General features: G+C 57.3%; 1 protein-coding gene across 7 annotated transcripts in view; it reads left to right on the top strand.

Moving 5' to 3' along the window:
- Window positions 1-18,945, top strand: part of TBC1D22A (TBC1 domain family member 22A) — a 319,360-nt gene that overhangs the window by 149,924 nt on the left and 150,491 nt on the right. For all 7 annotated transcript variants that reach the window (XR_014845565.1, XM_085025349.1, XM_085025350.1 and 4 more), the window contains one exon: window positions 17,551-17,626. Coding sequence is in view for 6 of the 7 variants with exons in the window: in XM_085025349.1 (XP_084881475.1) it covers window positions 17,551-17,626 (76 nt within the window). In the remaining variant the exon portion in view is untranslated. The remainder of the gene's footprint in view (window positions 1-17,550; window positions 17,627-18,945) is intronic.

Here is an 18,945-nt window from a genome sequence, read left to right as displayed (position 1 = left end):
TCTGGTGGACCTGGGGTCACTAGGCTGCTGGCTGGGCTTCCCCAGAAAGGCCAGGTCTCCCAGGTCGGGAGTGGGCAGTGCTTCCTCCTGCAGTCCTGGGCCAGTGTGCACAGGGATGGCCGCGAAGGGGATGCCCTCAGGGCAGCTGCAGGCCATGCCGGGCTCATCTGACCCCCACTGAGCTTTTCTAGATGCCTCCTTGGCGCCGCGCTGCTCCCATGCCTGGGGAGAAGGGGGACGGAGGGCCGGGTATGCGTGGCGTCGAAAGGCTGCAGACGTGCTCTGAGGGCCCGCACGTGGGTGCGTGGGGTCTGGAGGAGGACCTGGGACCTGCCCGCAGAGGGACGAGCCCAGGCTCGTTCTGGTCCCTGCCTTGAGGGTGGCCCGTCGCACAGATGGCTGCCAGGGGATGAGGGTGTGTGGGAGGCCGCGTTCTGCCAGGACCCTCGTCCCAGGGAAAGAAGTCCGAGGACAGGTGACGGGATGCACGCGTCTCACGCGTCTCCCACCAGGTTGGTTTTTCTGCAGCTGTCATCATGGCAGGTGTTCCTGCCACCTCTACCTGGAGAGGTCTCAGCTAAGCTGCGGGATTCCAGGTGGCCCACGTAGGCGTTTCCGAGATGGAGTCTAAAGATTGGGGCCCTCAGGTTTAATTTGGGGAAATCAGCTAGAATGATTCTACTGAGGAAGACTGGGGCGGGGGGGCGGCAGGGAGAGTTCCTGCCGTGGCACAGTGGGTTGAGAATCTGACTGCAGCGGCTCTGGTCACTGTGGAGGAGCGGGTTTGATCCCCGGCCTGGCACAGTGGGTTAAAGGGTCCGGCATCGCGGCAGCGGCAGGGTAGGTCGCAGCGGCTCGGATTCTGTCCCCGGCTTGGGAACTTCCATGTGCCGTGGGTGTGGCCATAAAACTAAAACACAAAGCAAAAATCCTGTGTGTGTTCACGTAACTGAGGACGCGACCGAGAGGTGGTAGAAGCCCTTCCTGGGGCTGAAAGGGACCCTCGGCTCCGAGAGCCCGGCAGGTCTCCCCCTGACTCGGTTGGTATCTGGTAAAGAAAAATGCGCCCGCTGGCGACGTGTGTTGGCCCCACATCCATGTGTCATTTCCCTCCTCAGCTCCTGTTTTCATATTTCTTAGTCTCGCTCCCAAAACGTAAGGTGTTTTTTCCTTCCTGGGAAAGAGATTGAATCATAATGTGAAAGTTTATAAATTTCAAATGTCCCTTCCCTGATCAGGAGTGATGGAGCGCCTGCCATTTAAATACAAGACTCTCCGGCTTCTATTTGTAAATAAAATCAGCTGTACAATGAAATCGATGCTGGCTTTTCATTTGTCACCTGAGATGTGTTGTCTGATGAAACGGTTCCCGACACGGTGCTGCTTGTAAGGCTTCTCTGACGAGTGCTTGCTGGTGCACAGCGGGCCCGCAGCAGCCGCCTTCTCTCTCCCCGGGGCTCCAGTAGATTCCACAAGGTCCTCAGGGGTGCGAACCCTCGACGGGTGTGCGGGGCATTGGGGAGCTCTCCTGGGATCCCCTCAGACCAGGCCATCCCTGCCGGCCCCGTCCGCTCTCCAGGGGACTTCTCACGAGCAGTGTCACCATTCTCAGTTTGGGGGAGTGGGGGACCTGTGCAGATTTAAGACCGAGGGGAAAACCGGCCGTGGCGTCAGCTCCCGCCTTGGGCCCCAGTGCTCCGTGCCGGCGTCGGCTGGGCCGGTGTCGGCTCTTCCACGACCTCGCCCCCGGCCGCCCTCCCCTCCTGCCGCAGCAGCTTGCTCAGGCCCCCTGTCATCGGCGCACCTGGCAGGGACACCAGCAAACAGACTCGTTTTCAGTTTTGTTTTGGGGCAGCCCCTCCAGCCGCCCTCCCATTTGCCGCATTTGTGGAGTTCAGGTCTTACGTGGTGGTGACAGTCCTGCCTTTGCCCCAGGGGGCCAGGGAGGGAGGCGGAGTCGCAGGGGGCAGCGGGGCTCACTCGGCAGTGACAGGGCCCCTTGGGACTGGGGGGCTGGGGGGAGGTGACCCCAGCACTAGGCAGCGTCTCTGGGCGTCAGAGCTTCCTGGTGGGGTCCAGCCTCGCAGCAGGGCAGCCCTGCGCCCCGGTGATCACATGGCCTGTGCGGGACCCACACGCCCTCCCGGAAGCCTGCGTGGCCACCTGCTCCAGCTAAAACACGTGGGATGAGCTCCTTTTGGCCAGAGGGTTTCTGGCAGCAGAAAGCATGTTCCTCACGGGCTCGCCCTCAGGTAGCCTGGATGGGAGTGGCTGCATTTGAGGCTCCCCCACTGTCCCTGAGGCTTTGTGGCCGGTGGCAGAGGTGGCTCTGGTCCCAGCACCACTGCAAACTAGGAAGAACAAGCCCACACCCCCCTGCCCCCAGAAAATGCCTGGGCAGCGTGGTGTTGTGGCACAGACGCCGTCTGGAGGGTGCCAGCGGGATGAGCGCGGGAGGCCTGGGAGCCAGAAGGATGAGTCCTCGGCTGACCCGGAAAACCGAGGGCAGCCGTCACATCGGGGGTGCCAAGAGTCAGGGTTTCCTGCCCAGCAAGGCCTAAGAGTAGGATGAGAGCCAGGCCCGGGGAAACCCAGGTGCCGTCCAGGAACAAGACGTGGGGGTCCTGCGCTGAGGTCCTCAGCTCTGCGTCCCGGGACCTGGAGTCAAAGAGCCTCTACTCAGGGCGCCGATTCCACGGGGACTTCTTGTTTGGGAATTCAAATGGTTACTTAAAGACAGTTCAGGAGCTCACTTTAAAATGACAGGGATAGGCAGCGCCTCCTTGCCTGCCCGCGTGCGTCGCTCACAGGTGTCCAGTCTGTAAGTCCATTTCTCGCCTATCTCTTTGTTTCTCGCTGAAGTCCTTCTGCGCAGAGGCGCAAAGAACCAGCCCCTCGTATCGTTCCGGGGTCCACAGATACAGGGGTGAGCAAGAAAGACAGTGCTTGGGTGCACCGAATTTCCAAAAGCAGGTGGCCAGTAGCTGAATTATCACACAGATATCTTGTCTGTAGAACTAAACCCCCCACACATGGAAGAGCTACTCGAAGCGTTCTTCATTCTGGGGAGAAGATGGACTGCCAGAACCAGTCCTGGGGCCACCGACCACCAGCTTGGAAAGACAGTGCAGGAGTTCGTGGCTCAGTGGTTAACAAATCTGACCAGGAACCATCGTGTTGCGGGTTCGATCCCTGGCCTCGCTCCATGGGTTAAGGATCTGGCATTGCGTGAGCTGTGGTGTAGGTTGCAGATGCGGTTCGGATCTGGCGTTGTTGTGGCTGTGGTGTAGGCTGGCAGCTTCAGCTCTGATTAGACCCCTAATCTGGGAACCTCCATATGCCGCAGGAGCGGCCCTAGAAATGGCAAAAAGACAAAAAAAAAAAAAAAAAAAAAAAAGGAAAGACAGTGCAAGCTGGCCTCTACCGTGATCCTTATCTGCGGCCCTATTTTCTGCTCCTCAAACTGTAAAACCACCTCCTAACCCCTTCCCGGGGGCACAGTCTTTAAGGCGTTAGTTTGCTGGGGCCCCCTTTGCCCTGCAAAGCAATAAAACGGTCTTTTTCTCCTTAAAAAAAAAAAAAAGCCAACAACGATAAACCCACTGTATGCGCTTATATGTAAGGTAGTCTTATGGTGAATGGATATTTTCCAAAACAAAACTGCTTGGTGAGAAAAAGGCCCGGTTTTACTTTTCAGCCAAACCTTTGACATCTGCCTTGATAGAAGGCGGCTGCCGTCTCCTCTGTGCACAGTCGGCTTTGCAGAAGTACATCTTTTTGGTTGGACTCCGTGACGAAAACCCAGCCCCGAGCAGGTACGGGGTGGGAAAGGGAGGGTGTGTTCTCCCAGCCCTGTCGGATAATTGTGGGTGGTCTCCTCGTGACCCGCCTCACAGCCCGGCAGGTGGCACGTTCTTCAGGGCCGCTCGCCCTGGGAATCCGAAGCCGTGTCCATGGCCACGTGGGGCTCGGTCACAGGAAAACCCCTCGGCCCGTCTCACACTTGGAGTGGCTCTTTCGCGCACGTGTGATTCTGTGCCATCAGACATCGGCCGTTGGAAGATACGCCTAAATATTGACGTGTTTTATGCTGCACTGTCAAACCTATCACTTAAGGAACCGTCAGGCCCAGCGTGGTGGATAAAAGTCCTCCATGGCTCAGGTTTGGGGCTTCAAAGGTCAGGTATTAGTGGCAACAGACCCCATCCGTTGAGTCTCTGGAGGCGACAGGCTGACTGTTCATTTCTGAGAAGGTGGCTGTCAGGTACACGGGTTTGAACATCCAGCTTGCCTGTTGGTCTTTCAGGTCCAGACAATGTTTCTGGAAAAGTACACCCGCGTCTGCTCGGAGCCCAAGCAGCAGCACCACAGCCTTCCCGGCAGGAGTCACCGCCTCTTGGGCGCCCGGCCCCGAGCTTTGCGCCAGCCTCCCGCTTTCCCCGTGGCACGTCCACAGGGTCGGCTCAGCAGGGGTCGAGATCCAGCACGACCCCGATCACACGACGAGGTGCTTTTCCTCTGTCATCCGGGACATGCTTCAGTGAAACGGCCTTTTTTAAAAGACGAAGCAAGGCATGTGTGGCATTAGGCGTCCAGGTGGTGAGCCCTGCCCTGGTCCCTGGAGGTTCGGGCCCAGAAGGTCGTCTGAGCTGCTGGGCTGTTTTCCTTACCCAGGACCCTTCCACGAGCCGTGGGCCTTAGGGCCGAGGCGGGGTGTTCTTTTTTTTTTTTTTTGTCTTTCCGCCATTTCTTGAACCGCTCCTGCGGCATATGGAGGTTCCCGGGCTAGGGGTCGAATCAGAGCTGTAGCTGCCAGCCTACACCACAGCCACAGCAATGCAGGATCCGAGCCGTGTCTGCGACCTACACCACAGCTCACGGCAGCGCCAGAACCTTGACCCACTGAGCAAGGGCAGGGATCGAACCCGAAACCTCATGGTTCCTAGTCAGATTCGTTAACCACTGCGCCACAATGGGAACTCCCTAGGCGGGGTGTTCTAATGCCTTCTGCTGGTGGGCTCGGGGGGCCCTGCCTGCTCTCCTCGGGGCTGGAGCCGTGTCCAGTTCCAGCTCCAGGCCAGCGAGCACCTCGGCTTCTCGAGGACTATTCGTGGGCTTTTGCCAGCCTCCCGTCTCACCAGGAGCAGGACGCCAGGGGTGTCGGCGAGCCGTCCCCCTTGAGTTACGGCTGCACACTTGCCCGCCTTGAAGTCGTCCTATTACTCTCAGATTCATTACGTAGCAGGACAGCCTCTTGGATTGGAAAGGAACCACTGCCTTTTATAATTAGTCATTTGCATTTTCTTTCCTTGGGGGGGAATCGCTCAGTTCTAAGAACTGGTTGGTGGCGTGGAGGTGACGGCAGTCCTGGGGAAGGTGGCTGTGTCATCTTGGGACCTGTCAGAGAAAAGGCCTGAAACTTGGTGGTGCAGTGACCCCAGCAAAGAAGGGCGGGACCGACCAGACCTGCGACCAGTCGGGGGCTGGGGGTGACTCTGTCTTTGGGGTGGGGTCAGGGTCCCTTGCGTACAGCTGCTGGGCGTCAGCCAGTGAGAGGAGAGGGGCAGTGGTCACAGGGACCGAGCCCTGCGCAGGGAGCTGGGAGAGGGTTTCTGCTCCAGAAAGGGGAGTGGCCCGGGGTCCCCGAAGGCTCCCGCTCAGCCAGACCTGGGGCTGGTGTTACCTCCCCACCCAGCTCCCAGAAAGACAACGGAGGGCCAGGCTCTTGCTCCGGCAGGTGCCAGAGAGGATGCTCTGGTGGCCCCGGCCTGGCTTCTGTTGTCACATCAGGAGTCTCCCCTGGAAAGAGCAGCGGAGCAGCCTGAGGGGCTGGGGAGCTGGCCTGGCGCCTTGCCTGGGATGGACGGCGCCCTGCCCGGGGTGGACGGTGCCCTGCCTGGATGGATGGCCAGAGCGCCAGGCCCGCCTCGGATCTCCTGTCTCAGGGCCCAGTGGGCCACGCCGGGGTGAAGGATCTGAGCGCCGTGGTGCCAGAGCTCCAGTGCATGAGACAAAGGAGTCTTGGCAGTGTCGTGGCAGAGTTTGTTAGGTGTGTGGCCTACTGGGCTGCGGCAGAAGCTTCATGAAGGAGGAGCTACAAGCGCCAATCGAAAGACGGAGATGAAGACGACGCGGTTTGCAAGTAGCAGTGACAGCAGCGAAATCTGTGTTGTCGGGATGAATGGTCCGTTCCTTTCAGCCACGATGCAGTGCTCTGTCCGCGACTCCGTCACTGGTGGTTCAGCAGCGTCCAGCTGCCAGGAGGCCAGGCTGTGTCCAGTCTCTGGCTGTTGAGGGGGGAGTTTCTGCAACATGCACACACACACCCTGCCGTTGCTGTGCATTCCGTCCTCTGGGGTCAGTGCCTGGGAGTGGGCCTGTCCGGTCAGGGCGTGGGGGGTGCTTGGTGTTGATGAAAAGCGTCCAGATGTTTTACCAAGCTGGTCGCACTGCTTCACAGAGCCGCCAGCCGTGAGCCCCACGTCCGCCGCAGCGTAGCGTTTCCCTGTCTTGATGATGCCTGAAAGTTAGCCTGTGTGTGTGTGCGTGTGTGCACGCACGCGTGTGCGTGTAGAATCCCCCATGTTTGTGGCTTGTCCGTTTGTTTTTTAACAGTGTCCTCTGAGGAGTCGGAGATTTTAATTTTGAAGAAACCTAATTTGTTATTATTTTTGCGGTAACGCTTTCTTGTGCCCTAACTAGAAATCCTTCGCCTACCCCCCACGCCAGGGTGTCCTCCTGTGCTCGTCTTCTAGAAGGTTTCTAGTGTTGTGTGGCGTGAGGAAGGCATCATGGTTCGTTTTTAAAATATGCGTTTCCTAGTTAACACAGCTCCGTTTGTTGAGAACAGTTTTGTTTTTAGAGTAAACTGCTCGGCACTTTTCTGAAAATCAGATGATTACATAAGCGTGTGTTTATTTCTGGACACTCTATTATGTTCTGTTAATCTATTAATTGTTACACTAGTACATACTGTCTTTTTTTTTTTTTAAATGGAAGTTCCCAGGACAGGGGTCGAGTCGGAGCTACAGCTGCTGGCCTACACCACAGCCATAGCAACGCGGGATCCGAGATGCACCTGCGACCTACACCACAGCTCACGGCAACTCTGGATTCCTGACCCACTGAGCGAGGCCAGGGATCGAACCGCCGTACTCATGGATACTAGTTGGGTTCTTAACCCACTGAGCCACAGCGGGAACTCCCATACTGTCTTAATTACTGTAGCTTTTCTTGGAATTGGGCAGGGTAAGTCTTCCAAGTGTATTCTTTTTTTAAAAAAAAAATTGTCTTGAGTATTTCCGGTCCTTTTACCTTTTTATATAAAGCTTATCATTTGCCATTTCCTACCTTTTTGGAAGGACTCCTAAAAAGCCTTAGGAGCTTGGATTTTGAATGGAATTCCATTGAATCTAGGTGCCAATCTTCCCAGAATTAACAGTATTAACAATATTGATTTTTTCTAATCCATAAGCATTGTATATTTTAAAATTAATTTAAATATTCTTTAGTTATTCTCATCATCGTTTTATAGTTTTCAGTGTGTGGGTTTTGCTCACTTTTTGTTAAATGTAATTCTAGATAGTTTAGGTTTTTTTTCCTTTTATGCTACTTTAAATGGTATAGTTTTGTTGATAAGTTTTGTTTTTTGATTTTTACTGTTGGTTTATACAAATACAGTTGATTTTGGTAAACTAATAGTTTTCCAGCTCCTATTGTTGTATAAGCAAATTACTCCAAAGCTTCCAGACTTAAAGCCAGTGTTTTTATTCTCACAGATTCTGTGAGCAGGATTTTGGTCAGAGCATGCTATGGATTGTTCTCCGTGCCCCACAGGTGTCTGGCGCCTCGAGTGGGGAGGCTCGAAGGCTGGCGCAGGTTGATACCTAGGGACCAGGGCCGTCTGCAGTGCCACTGTTAAGGGGTGGTGTCTGGGCTTGGGTGCCTCTCAGACTGAGCCTGGTCGAGCTGCCCACACGTGGCCTCTCCACGTGGCTCATTGTCCTCCCGGCGTTATGACTCTGACCTCATGGTTCAAGGCTCCCAGTAAGACTTCCAGAACATGAAGTGTAAGTTGCCTCTTTTGTGACTGAGCCTCAGAAGTCACATAACATCACTTCCACTCGACTCTCTTGGTGAAGCAGGCACCTGCTTACCCAGATTGGAAGAGAAGGAATTAGATTCCATCTCTTGATTGAGGGGTGAGTGGCCAGGCACATCGAAGGGCATTCGTGGTGAGAGACACTGTTGCGGCCACTTCTGAAAGATGTAGCATGCCCCACCTGGTTTCTGATGATCTTGCTGAATTTACCTGTTAGTTCTAGGAGCCTTTCGGTAGATGCATTCGGATTTTCTGTGCAATCATGTGACCTGCACGTGACCAGCATTTTACTCCTCTCCGTATACTATACATGGCTTCTAGTTCCTTCTCTTGCCTTCTTACATTGTCAAGGACCTCGCGTACCGTGTTGAATGGACGCGACGAGAGCAGGCATTTTTACCTCCTTCGGATGTTGGTGAGGAAGGAGGACGCCTTCGGGCTCTCACCGTGGAGTCTGAGGTCGGCTGTTGGCTTTCGTAGATGCCCGATGTTACGATGGTTGTCGATGGGGCACGTTCCACAGACAGGAGCCTGTGCTTTTAGTGAGCGTTCTGGTGTATTTTGAGAGGCCTCTAAATTTTAGGCGTACCGGTATGTAGTGGGCCAAGAGGTTAGGTACAGAATTTGTAAGACTTAGTGGAAGAAGATCTTCCGGAAGACAGATCACAGTTTGCTGAGACTTTTAAAAAGTATTTTGTCACATGCCTTTCCTTCTGCTGAGCTGGATGGCCGTGTGATTTTCTCTTACTCACTCTGTTAATGCTGTGGAGGACATTGATTAATTTTTAATGTTAAGCCAACTTGCATTCCTGACAGAAACCCCTCCTTGTCGTGAGATATTAGCCTTTTTATGTGTTTCTGGGTTCTCTTTGGTAACATGTTTTAAAAGATTTTCGGGAGTTCCCAGTTGGCCTAGTGGTTAAAGGATCCTGTGTTGTCGCTCCTGTGGCTCCGGTTGCTGCTAGGGTACAGGTTCGATCCTTGGCCTGGGAACTTCCACATGCCATGGACATGGCCACAAAGGAAAGAAAAAATTTTTGCATCTCTGTGCATGAGGAATATAGTTGACCCTTGACAATGTAGGTTTTTGGACATGCGGGTCGTCTTAGATGTGTTTGCTTTTTTTTTTTTTTTCAAATAAATACATCGCAATACTACGTGTTCTGGGGTTGATTGAATCTGCTAATGTGGAACTTTGGACACCGAGGGCCGATTATGGGACTTGAGCATCTGTGGACTTTGGTGTCCCCGGGGGCTCTGGGAGCCACCCCCGTGTATACTGAGGGGTGACTGCGTTGTCTTCCCTTCTCTTCTGACGTCTCCTGAGGGAAGTGGTGATTTCACGAAATGCTCCTGTCCTTTCTCTGTCTGTGTGAGATTGGTGTCCTTTCTTCCGTAAGCATTTGGTAGCGTCCAACTGTGACGCCATCTCGACCCGGAACTTTGTAGGAAAGTTTCAACTATAAATTCGCTTGCTCCTCAGGGTGAGCCTTCAGATTTTCTCTTTCTTCTCTTGTCAGTTTTGATAATTCGTGTATTTCAGAGAATTGGGTCATTTTAGGCAGTTGTCTAATTTATTTTTATTTATTTATGTATTTATTTTTTGTCTTTTTGCCTTTTCTTGTGCTGCTCCCTCGGCATATGGAGGTTCCCAGGCTAGGGGTCTAATCGGAACTGTAGCCGCTGGCCTACGCCAGAGCCACAGCAACGCAGGATCCGAGCCATGTCTGCGACCTACAGCTCACGGCAACGCCAGATCCTTAACCCGCCGAGCAAGGCCAGGGATCGAACCCGCAACCTCGTGGTTGCTAGTCGGATTCGTTAACCACTGTGCCACGACGGGAGCTCCTGTTGTCTAATTTATTGACATACTGTTGTTTACAACATCCCCCAATTCTTTTAATGTCTATAGAAACTAGAAACTGGGAGTTCCCGTTGTGGCGCAGTGGTTAACGAATCCGATGAGGAACCACGAGGTTGCGGGTTCGATCCCTGGCCTTGCTCTGTGGGTTAAGGATCCGGCGTTGCTGTGAGCTGTAGGTCGCAGACGCGGCTCGGATCCCGTGTTGCTGTGGCTGTGGTGTAGGCCAGTGGCTACAGCTCCGATTAGACCCCTAGCCTGGGAACCTCCATGTGCCTCTGGTGCGGCCCTAAAAAGACACAAAAAAAAAGAAAAAGAAAGAGAAACTAGAAACTAAGCCGAAGTTTTGATGGTTAATAATGTTGGCGCTTGACAGCCGTCTTGAGATCTGTGTCACAGTCTGTCTGGGTGAATATTTCCTGTGTCCTTAAAAAGAATGTGTTCTGCTTTGTTGGGGAGTTTCTGTGAGTGTTGGTCGGTCACGTTGGTTAATCGTGGTTCCCCCCTTCTCTGCCCCCGCTACTGACTTTCCGTCTGTGTTTCGGTCAGTTGCTGAGTAGGGACTTGTGGGATTTCCAAGGAGAAGGGTCGACTTACGTCTTCCTGTAGCTTTATTACCCTTTGCTTCATCTTGTCTGAATCTCAGTTACTAGATTCTGAGGTGTGCACTTGTCGGACGAGTGTGTGTTCTTGGATTTATGTGTTTATTGTTGGGAATAGTCCTCCGTTTCTGGTTTGCTCCCCTGTCCTGGATTCCAGTTCGTCCGGTGTTAACGTAGCCATTCCAGTTGCCTGACGATGGGTATTTCCTGGAGCAGCTTTTCCAGCTTCGGTCTGTTTGTGTCTCATCTAAGGCATGTTTCTCGTGGCTGGCCGACAGCTGGATTTTGCTTCCCTACCCTTTTGGTCTGTGTTTAGTTCCCATCAGCCGTGTAATTGTTTATATGGCTGGGGTTTCCGCTGCCATTTTGCTATTCATTTCCTATGCATTTCATCTCGCTTCCTCCCTTTTTCCTGCCTTTTTCTGGGTGTGTTGAGTATGTTTTCAGTTAATGGACTTTGTTTTCTGAGTGGTTTTAGATCTACAGAGCTATTGGGCCGGGAGTCCGGGGACTCAGATGTCCTCTGCCATCCCCGCCTTGCGAGCAGGCGCGCTCTCTCGGTTGTTAACATCTTGCACGTTCAGGAGGTGCGTTGGCTCCGCTGGATGAGCCACCGTCGGTCACTTATCATTAACTCAAGCCCGCAGTGATGCCAGGGCTTCCGCTCTGGGCTGCGCCTTCTGGGGGCTTGGCCACACGCATAAGGACAGGTGCCCACCATCGCAGTGTCACAGGGAGCGGTTTCACTGCCCTCAGCACCTGTCCTCCGCCCCTCGCCCTGAAGCCACAACCACCGGACTCTTCGCTGTCCCCGCGGTCTGGCCTCTCCTGGACGTCACCTCCACACCGGCCCACGGTGTCGTCTTTTCAGACTGGCTCCTCTCTCTCCGGGAGCCTCATGTTTCCCCCTGTTTTCCCTCGGGCTTGTGAGCCGTCGCTCTCGTCCCCCCCGTCTCGTTAGGGGACTCTGCTTGCCTGCCCGTCCCTGATCTGGCCGGTGTTTCGGGCCGTGTCCGCACGCAGGGCCAGCATCTCCCCTTTGCTGAATGGTTAGTGGAGGAGCGCCGGCCGTCTGCCGGGCGGGGCGGCCGTCCTGTGGCCAGTGTCACCGTGGAGGCCGTGGAGCGGCCGGGTTCCCGTAGGTCCCGCAACTCGCTCCATGCCCGCGACCTCGTGAGGGAGCCGCCTGTCCCTCCGTTTACAGAGGAGGAGGCGGAAGGTCTGGGAAGCGAGGGCGGGAGGAGTTGGCCTGATCAGCTCTTGCTCCCTCCGAGGAGCGTGTCGCAGCTCTGTCCCTGTCCCCGTCGTCCTCCTGCCTCTTCCCAGAGGCGGCGCTGAGGACCCGGAGGGCGCGCGGAACCAGGGCCTCTCTGCGGGGAGGGGGCTGACGCGCTGTGACGCGGGTGACGTAACCGGGGTTCGGAGGCGTCCTCACTGCAGTGCCAGCCTGAGCCCGTCGGAGGACGCGCCAGTAGGAGTGTGAGGCCCCGCGTTCGGGCCGGGAGGCCCGCCAATGGAGGTCGTGGGCTGCGTCCGTCTCCAGAGGGACGTGCCCGTCGTCATTTTGCTGAGACCCTGGCTTTGGTCGCCTGACTGGCGGCTGTGTCCTCTCCAAGTGCAGACGCGTGCCGCGGGGGCGCCCAGTCCCCGGTGTTAGCCTCGTGCCGTGGCTCGGCTGGGGACTGCCCTTCGCTCCCCGCCTGGCCGTCCAGCCCCTGACAGCCTCTCCCTGCAGGCCCGGCTTTCTCGCTGCCCCGCCACTGCCCGGCCTTCGTCCCCTTCCTGGCATGAGCCCGGCCCCCGACGGCTGCCTGGCTCCCTTCCCTCTGCACCTCGGCCTAGGCCTCCTGTCCCCAGCGTGGTCCTCAGGTCAGGGCCCCGTTGTGTGCTGGGACACAGGGCTCCCGGGGTCACAGTGAGCCTCCACGTGCATTTGCGTGACCTGCGTAGCGACCAGACTGTCGCCTCTGAGCAGAAGGCCTGGGTTTGGTTCCTGCCCGTCCGTGCTGGGGGCCCGAGACCAGCCCCTGGTTCTGTGACGCCCGGGACTCGGCGCCCAGTGCTCATGGCCGTGATCCCTCCCGTGCTGGCCTGTGGGACAGCACCTGCCAGGGAAAGGCCCAGAGGGAGCCAGGCATTCACTTCCAGGAGTCCGGCCCCGTGGAGTCGCAGGAGACCCTTGACTCCCCTGGTGACGGGTTGTCACTGTCTTTCAGGCGCTCATTCGAGACTCCTGGCCCCGGGTGGGCCCCAGACTCCAGGCTCGCAGCACGAAAGATGGGGTCGAGCCTGACCCACGGTGCTCGGCCAAGGCCCGTCGACCCTCATACTGATTGCGGAGCAGGGGACGCCCCAGATCCTCGGTCCCAGGCACCGGCCGAGGGAGGGCCGACCTGGCCAACAGGCCTACAGACGGCGGGCTCGGCGGGCTCGGGCCTGCTCGTCCACACCGCCGCGGCTCCGGTCGGCGTTCGTTCCCTGCACAGACGGGCGAGCTAGCCGTGGCCGCGTCTGTCCTGTTACTCGCACTGACTGGGCTGTCAGGGCGCCTGCAGCGGCCTCAGGTTGCTGAGCGGGTCCCAGATGCAGGCCGGGGGGTGGGGAAGGCTGCTCTGATTCAGCGTAAGCACGCGGCTTTCTCGGAGGGAAGCTGGCCGGGCAAGGGTGGGGGGCTCGCCTGGGACTGGCCTCTGGCCCTGGGCACTGGCCTGGTCACAGGTGGAAGAGGCCCTCAGTTCGCTGGTTGGGGACGGTTCAGAGGGGGCGCTGCGGCCCCTCCCGTGGAGCTGATCTGCGTGCCTCTTGCAGCTCGTCTCCGAACGGCTCCTTCAGAAGATGTGTGCACACAGCCAGGGTGCTGCCTTTGATTTCTTCCTGCCGCTGCAGGCTTTTCCTTCTGCAAAACACGTCCCACAGGTGCTGTGCTCCTCAGGCCCTCCTCTCTTCCCCTGATCCGTCGGTTGTAGGCATTCGACCTTTTTCTTAAAGACGTGAAATCTAATTTCAGTTTGAAAGGAGGAGAGGAAGGGTAGTGTTCCTGCAGTATCATTCCTACTGCAGTATCATTCCTACTGCAGTATCATTCCTAGCATCACTACTAATGTCCCTATAAACATGCAGTATTCTTCTCATCGAATTCCTGTTCTGTCCGCCTGCTCATGTATTTGCTCAGCAGGCGTTTTCTGTGCCAGGCGTGTGTTTGGGCGCGTGTTTGGCCAGGGTGCTGGGTGGCCCCCGCGTTGAGGGGGCAGGAGCTGTTCTGGTCAGAGGAGCGGGGAGGGTGGGGCAGGAGGCCTGGAGGCCAGAGGGGCCGTTCCTGGAGCCCCAGGGCTTTCGTTCCCCCTCATACCTCCCAGCTCTGCCCCTGGCTCTGCAATGACCTTGGCGTGCCCTTCAGAGGCTCTCTGGCTCCTGAGCGGGCCGTGCTCAGCTTGGACTCCCCCGCTGACCACGCCGAGTGCCCTCCGAAGACTGGTCTTCTCTGTCCCCGCCTAAACCCAGACGCCAAGGCCATGACTGACAATCTTTTTGGGTCCTTTTTCTCAATACAGATTTCTTTCTTTTTTTTTTTTTTTTTTAAGCTCTCAGGTGTCCTCATTTCTTATCATTTGGATTTTCAAGAGAACCCATCTTCCCTATCTGGGATGTGAACAAATTGAGAAATAAAACAAAATAGTGGCAGATGGAGACCATAGAATAACTTTTATTTCTTCTAAATGAGAAACTTGAAATCCTTAGTGTGAGAGGCAAATGCAGTGGCTGACTGAATCCCAGGATCATTCAGGCCGACCCACCCCCGCGTGCATCAGAGCTGTGCTGGGGAGCAGTCTTCCTGCGGGGGCGGTGGGGGGCTTTCCCAGGGGGAGCGGCCAGTTCTGAGAGGTGGAAGGAGGGCTGAACCTACTGGCTGTGTATTCTCCCAGGCTGAGCAGTTGATAAGTTGCCTCTTGCGGGAGTATTTCTGGGGATGGAGAAAGTAGAGGAGAGGCGTCAGCGGCGTTCCGCCCCTTGGAGACCACCCTCGGGCTTGGGAAGCCTTGCCTCCAACTCCTCCGGCTGGCCGTTGGCATGCCCTTCAGGTCCCCGCCCAGCCGGCCAGGAGCTTGACTTTCCTTGGAGGCCACAGCCCATCAGGACAGGCCGGGCCCCGGTGAAACCCGCTTCTTTGTTCTCCTAGGACCCCTGGGAGAGGGTATCAGAGCAGAGTCCCGACAGCTTTGGAAGCTGTCAGAAGGGAACATTAATTAAGTAATCTGCAAGCTCTACCTCAGGCTGCAAAACCACTCTGGTTTATGTCCCATCTTTAATTATGTCCAGCTACACTGTCCCTCCAGGCTCATCAGAGATGCCGCCGTCAAGCTGAAGGGCGCCGTCTAAGCTTCTGGCTGCTGCGCGCCACGCCCCCAGTGCAAGTGCCAGTCTCCTTCTGTTACCCGGTTTCCCGAGAGAACTGCAGTCTTAAAGGCTGACCCTTCCAAGTGCAAGTCCCAAACCGCAGCCTCCTTCGCCTGTTGAGGTTGCAGCACCTTAAAGCTCACGGGTTCTCCTTCACTTGTGCCGCTGCCTGGGCTCGGCTGCAGGGGCGCCCGGGGTCTCGCCGGGAGGCCCGCAGGCCTGTCAGGGCCCAGAGGTCCTGTCCATCACGCGCCACCAGGGGCAGCCTCACTACTCAGCAGTTCCAGGTTTAGCAGGGCCCACCAGCTTGTCCCCCAATCTTGAGAACCCCTCACGCCAAGCCGCGTGGCAGGTGTCCCCTGGAGGGCCCGTCCTCCCCACCCAAGTGCACCTGGGGCCCTGGTGACGGCTGAGCAAGGTCGGCCGCACAGAGCTGTCCTGGGTTTTGTCCTTGAGGAGACGTGACAGTTGGAGTCCAGAGCCTGTCACTTGAAATCCACTTGGGAGAAATCTCAGCAAGAAGTCAGGTCGGAGTCTGTTCCTTTTCCATTTCGGTGGGAAAAAAAGATGTTGTTTGTTGCCTTGTCGGCATTTTCGTTGTGTGTCGCAGTGGCTGCTGCTCCTACTCCAGTCAGGAGGGGTGTGTGTGTGTGTCCACGTGCACACCCACACCCGTGTTAAACGCGGAGACTCTGCTGATGGTGCCAGAGTCTGCGCCCTCCACGCTGACCGCTGACCTGACGCTGCTGCTGGCCTGGAGCTTGTCCTCTCAGCCACACCGTGTCACCCGGCGGCCCCCCTCGCAGATCCTGGGGTGGGTGGCGCCGTGAGGGCTGTTTCCAGTGTCCCGTGTCTCCCTGAGGACAAGCCATCCTCTCTGGCCCCGGCTCAGCAGCAGCCTTTGTGAACCGCCAGGGCCCTACAAGCTCACCCTAGGCTCATGAAACAACTCCGATTGACCGTCTCACGGTCCTGGAGGTCAGAAGGCTGAAGTGCGTCTGGAGGGGGTGCCGGGGGGCCCGATCCGGGTTAGATCAAAGTGCGGGCCGGGCTGCGTCCCTCCTGGGCTCTGGCGAGGGTGTCGCTCCCTCGGCCTTTCCAGCCTGCCTTGCCTGGCTGGTGGCCCCTGTGTCCGCCATCCAGGCCCGCAGTGGCGGGGTGCTGACTCTTCTGCCTCCTCTTCCACCTTTAGGGACCCCTGGTCGTCCGGGGCCACCCTCCCCATTTCAGCCAGTTGGTTCCCAGTCTTCCTTCCCCGGCCAGGTTCTGGGAGTCAGGCCCTGGACGTCATCAGCGGTTATTATCCTGCCTCCGGCGACTAAAAACAGATACACCACGTCCACATCTGAGTTAGACTGAAGTTCTGCTGGGGGCATGGGGAGCCCTGAGCCGCGTGCAGAGAGCACCGAGAGACCCTCCGGAGAGGCGGGGGAGGGCCGTGTGGGTGCGATTTTGGCGAAGGGGGAGGGCCAGGCAGCCAACACACACGGTGCAGAAGGTCCCTGCTGGTCACGCGGAGCAGACATCACCGTGACGGCCTTAGTGCTTTCTGGATACAGGGAGACGCAAGAATGGGCTCGTGACACCTGAAAATATCACCTGAAGACCTGTTCTGCCAGTTTTCCCAGAGCCCAGGGGGCCTCACTCCTGGTCTCCACCCTGAGCTCCTTTCAGGGGGTGTTGAGGGTCGCAGCGGCTCCTGATTCAATCCGTTGAGAGGCAGGCGGCCCCTCCCACAGTCCTCCGGTGCAGGACTGTGGCTGCAGGAGTCCAGCTAAACCTTCCTTCTGGAATTGGTCCCCAGCTCTGCCGAGGCCCCTAAGGGTGGTTGGGGGTGGGGGTGGGGTGGCCGTGGGCACCTCCTTGCTCCCTGGCTGATGTGTGTCTCCCCCACCCCCCCGGGGGGGGCATAGCCGGGGGTGCCCTGGGGCTGCTGTTCCTGAGCGCCTGCCCCTCCTTCCTGGGTGCCGACAGGTTTCCCTGAGGCCCCCGAGCCGTCCTGCGAGGGCGCCTCATTGTTCTTGCTCCAGAGACGAGGAAGCCGAAGCCGGGAGCAGAGGCTGCTTGCCCAGGTCACGCTGCATCTGCGCAGCAGAGCAGGCCCTCATTCCAGGTCTCTGACTGAGGACCGGCCCCCCACCCCTGCCCCCCCTGCTTTCCCGCGCTGCTCTGTGACTCCTTCAGCTGAAGCCGCACGGTCCCTCTGTGCTCACACAGTGACCGAGGCCTTGGCCGGGACGATGCGGGCACTGTGGGCACGGGGCTGGGCAGGTCCCTGCTTCTCACCAGCTCCCCTGCGGTGCTGGCCAGGCGCCGTTTCCAGCAGACGCTTGCAGGCTTGAGCTGTTTGTTCAATTTAGAGGTAAATACCCACATTTGCATTCAGAAACGCTCCGTTGGAGGTGCCCCTCTGGCCTGGGAAGTGTTGCACTTCACCTTCTCAGGGGCAGCCCGTCACCCTGCAGGCCGGCGTCTGGCAGCCCAGTGTGTGCGCCGATCCCATTGTGAGTTTATTGTGTCCGCATTTGCCCCTTTGGAAGGTGTGTTTTTATTTTCCACGTGTATGACATTCGTTGTTATTTTTCCCTCAGGACAACTACACCTTTGCCCAACCTGGGATCCAGATGAAGGTGAAAATGCTGGAGGAGCTGGTGCGGCGGATCGATGGTGAGTCCCAGCGCGCCCAGCGCCCCGCTCCCGGGCGGGGACGGGAGGGTGGCGGTCAGCGGCGGCCGGCGTGCCAGGTGCCCTCCCGCCCAGCCCCCGCTCACCCCCGCTCACCCCTGCCGTGCATCCTTCTGGAGCAGGAGCCGCTCCGATCCTTTATGAAGGCGATGTAATCAGAATTCAGTGCAGTCTCTGTGCAGGACGCGGTGAGTGCGTCCGAGAAGCAGGCAGCTCTTGGTTGTCGTCCTGTGGGCGGCGGCCGGGTGCTTTGTGGCCGTCCCCTGGCTCGCCGCTCCCTGCCTTTGCACATCATTTTGCTCTCAAGGATGCCGGCGTAATTTCTCCACGGAATCCAATTAATTACCAAGTCTGGAAATACCGTCTTTAATATTATAGGAAAATTACAGTGTGTCCTCGGCCGTTGTAGATGATGCTTTTGTGTTTAAGTGGGGCTTTGAAACGCCTTCTACCTTCATCCTTCAACTCATTCCCCCTCCGCTGTGCTGACTCTGGAACTGCAGTAGCGGAGTGGAATTACATGAAAGCCGAGAGAGAATCCCCGCCCGCTCCGAGCATATTCTCCTGATAGTTTGTTAAATTAATGAATGGAGCGTTGAGAGCGTGATCCCAAGCGGAACCGAGCGTGGGTCTGCGGCCCCGCCGGCCAGCCATGGTGTGCGTGGAGCCAAGACACGCCGTCCTCAGGTGCCCGGCGAGCCCGGCTGCTGATCCACTGAGCGTGCGGCGAGAGGAGCCGTCCTCTGCTCCGTGTAGACGTGGCCGCGCACTCCTGGGCTGCGGTCCAAGGGCACACGCAGCGTGGCCGACGCCTCCTGCCCCTGCCGTGCCAGGGTCATGGAAGCTCCGTCGGGCACCGTCTTCCCACGCGAGGCCCCCGGCTTGGGAAACGATGGAGCGACCTCGTGAGACGGAGTCGTGCCCAGGCTCGACTCCATTCTCCTCGGCTCATCTAAGGGTTAGTGCCCGATTCCCATCTCGTGACGTCCCACACGGTCCGTCCAGTGATCCTGCCTCTGGCTCAGTGTATTTAGCTGCTTTTTCAACTCCCTCGTCCCAGTTGCGGTTTTTGCTGATGTGACGGCACTTTGGCTTCTCAGCCTTCACGTCACAGGGAGGGTTTGCTGGAGGCTCTTGGGGGTTCTTTGCACCTGCAGTTCTCTGTCCTGGAGCCTCATTCAGTTCTTTTTGGTTCTTTGCGTTGGAGGAGCTGCGAGTCGCGCTGTCTTTGCCCTGTGCCCCTGGCAGGCAGTCGTCATCTCTTGGTGGCGGTTAGAAAGGGTTCACTCCCATCTGTTGTG

This window comes from Sus scrofa, chromosome 5 (genome assembly GCF_054392235.1).
Source record: "Sus scrofa isolate SSC_HxYL_T2T_F1_AM1 chromosome 5, Sscrofa_HxYL_maternal_Yorkshire_Landrace_v2.0, whole genome shotgun sequence".
NCBI classification, from domain to species: Eukaryota; Metazoa; Chordata; class Mammalia; order Artiodactyla; family Suidae; genus Sus; species Sus scrofa.
Note: the sequence above shows the minus strand (reverse complement) of the source record. Positions and strands in the feature narration are given on the sequence as shown.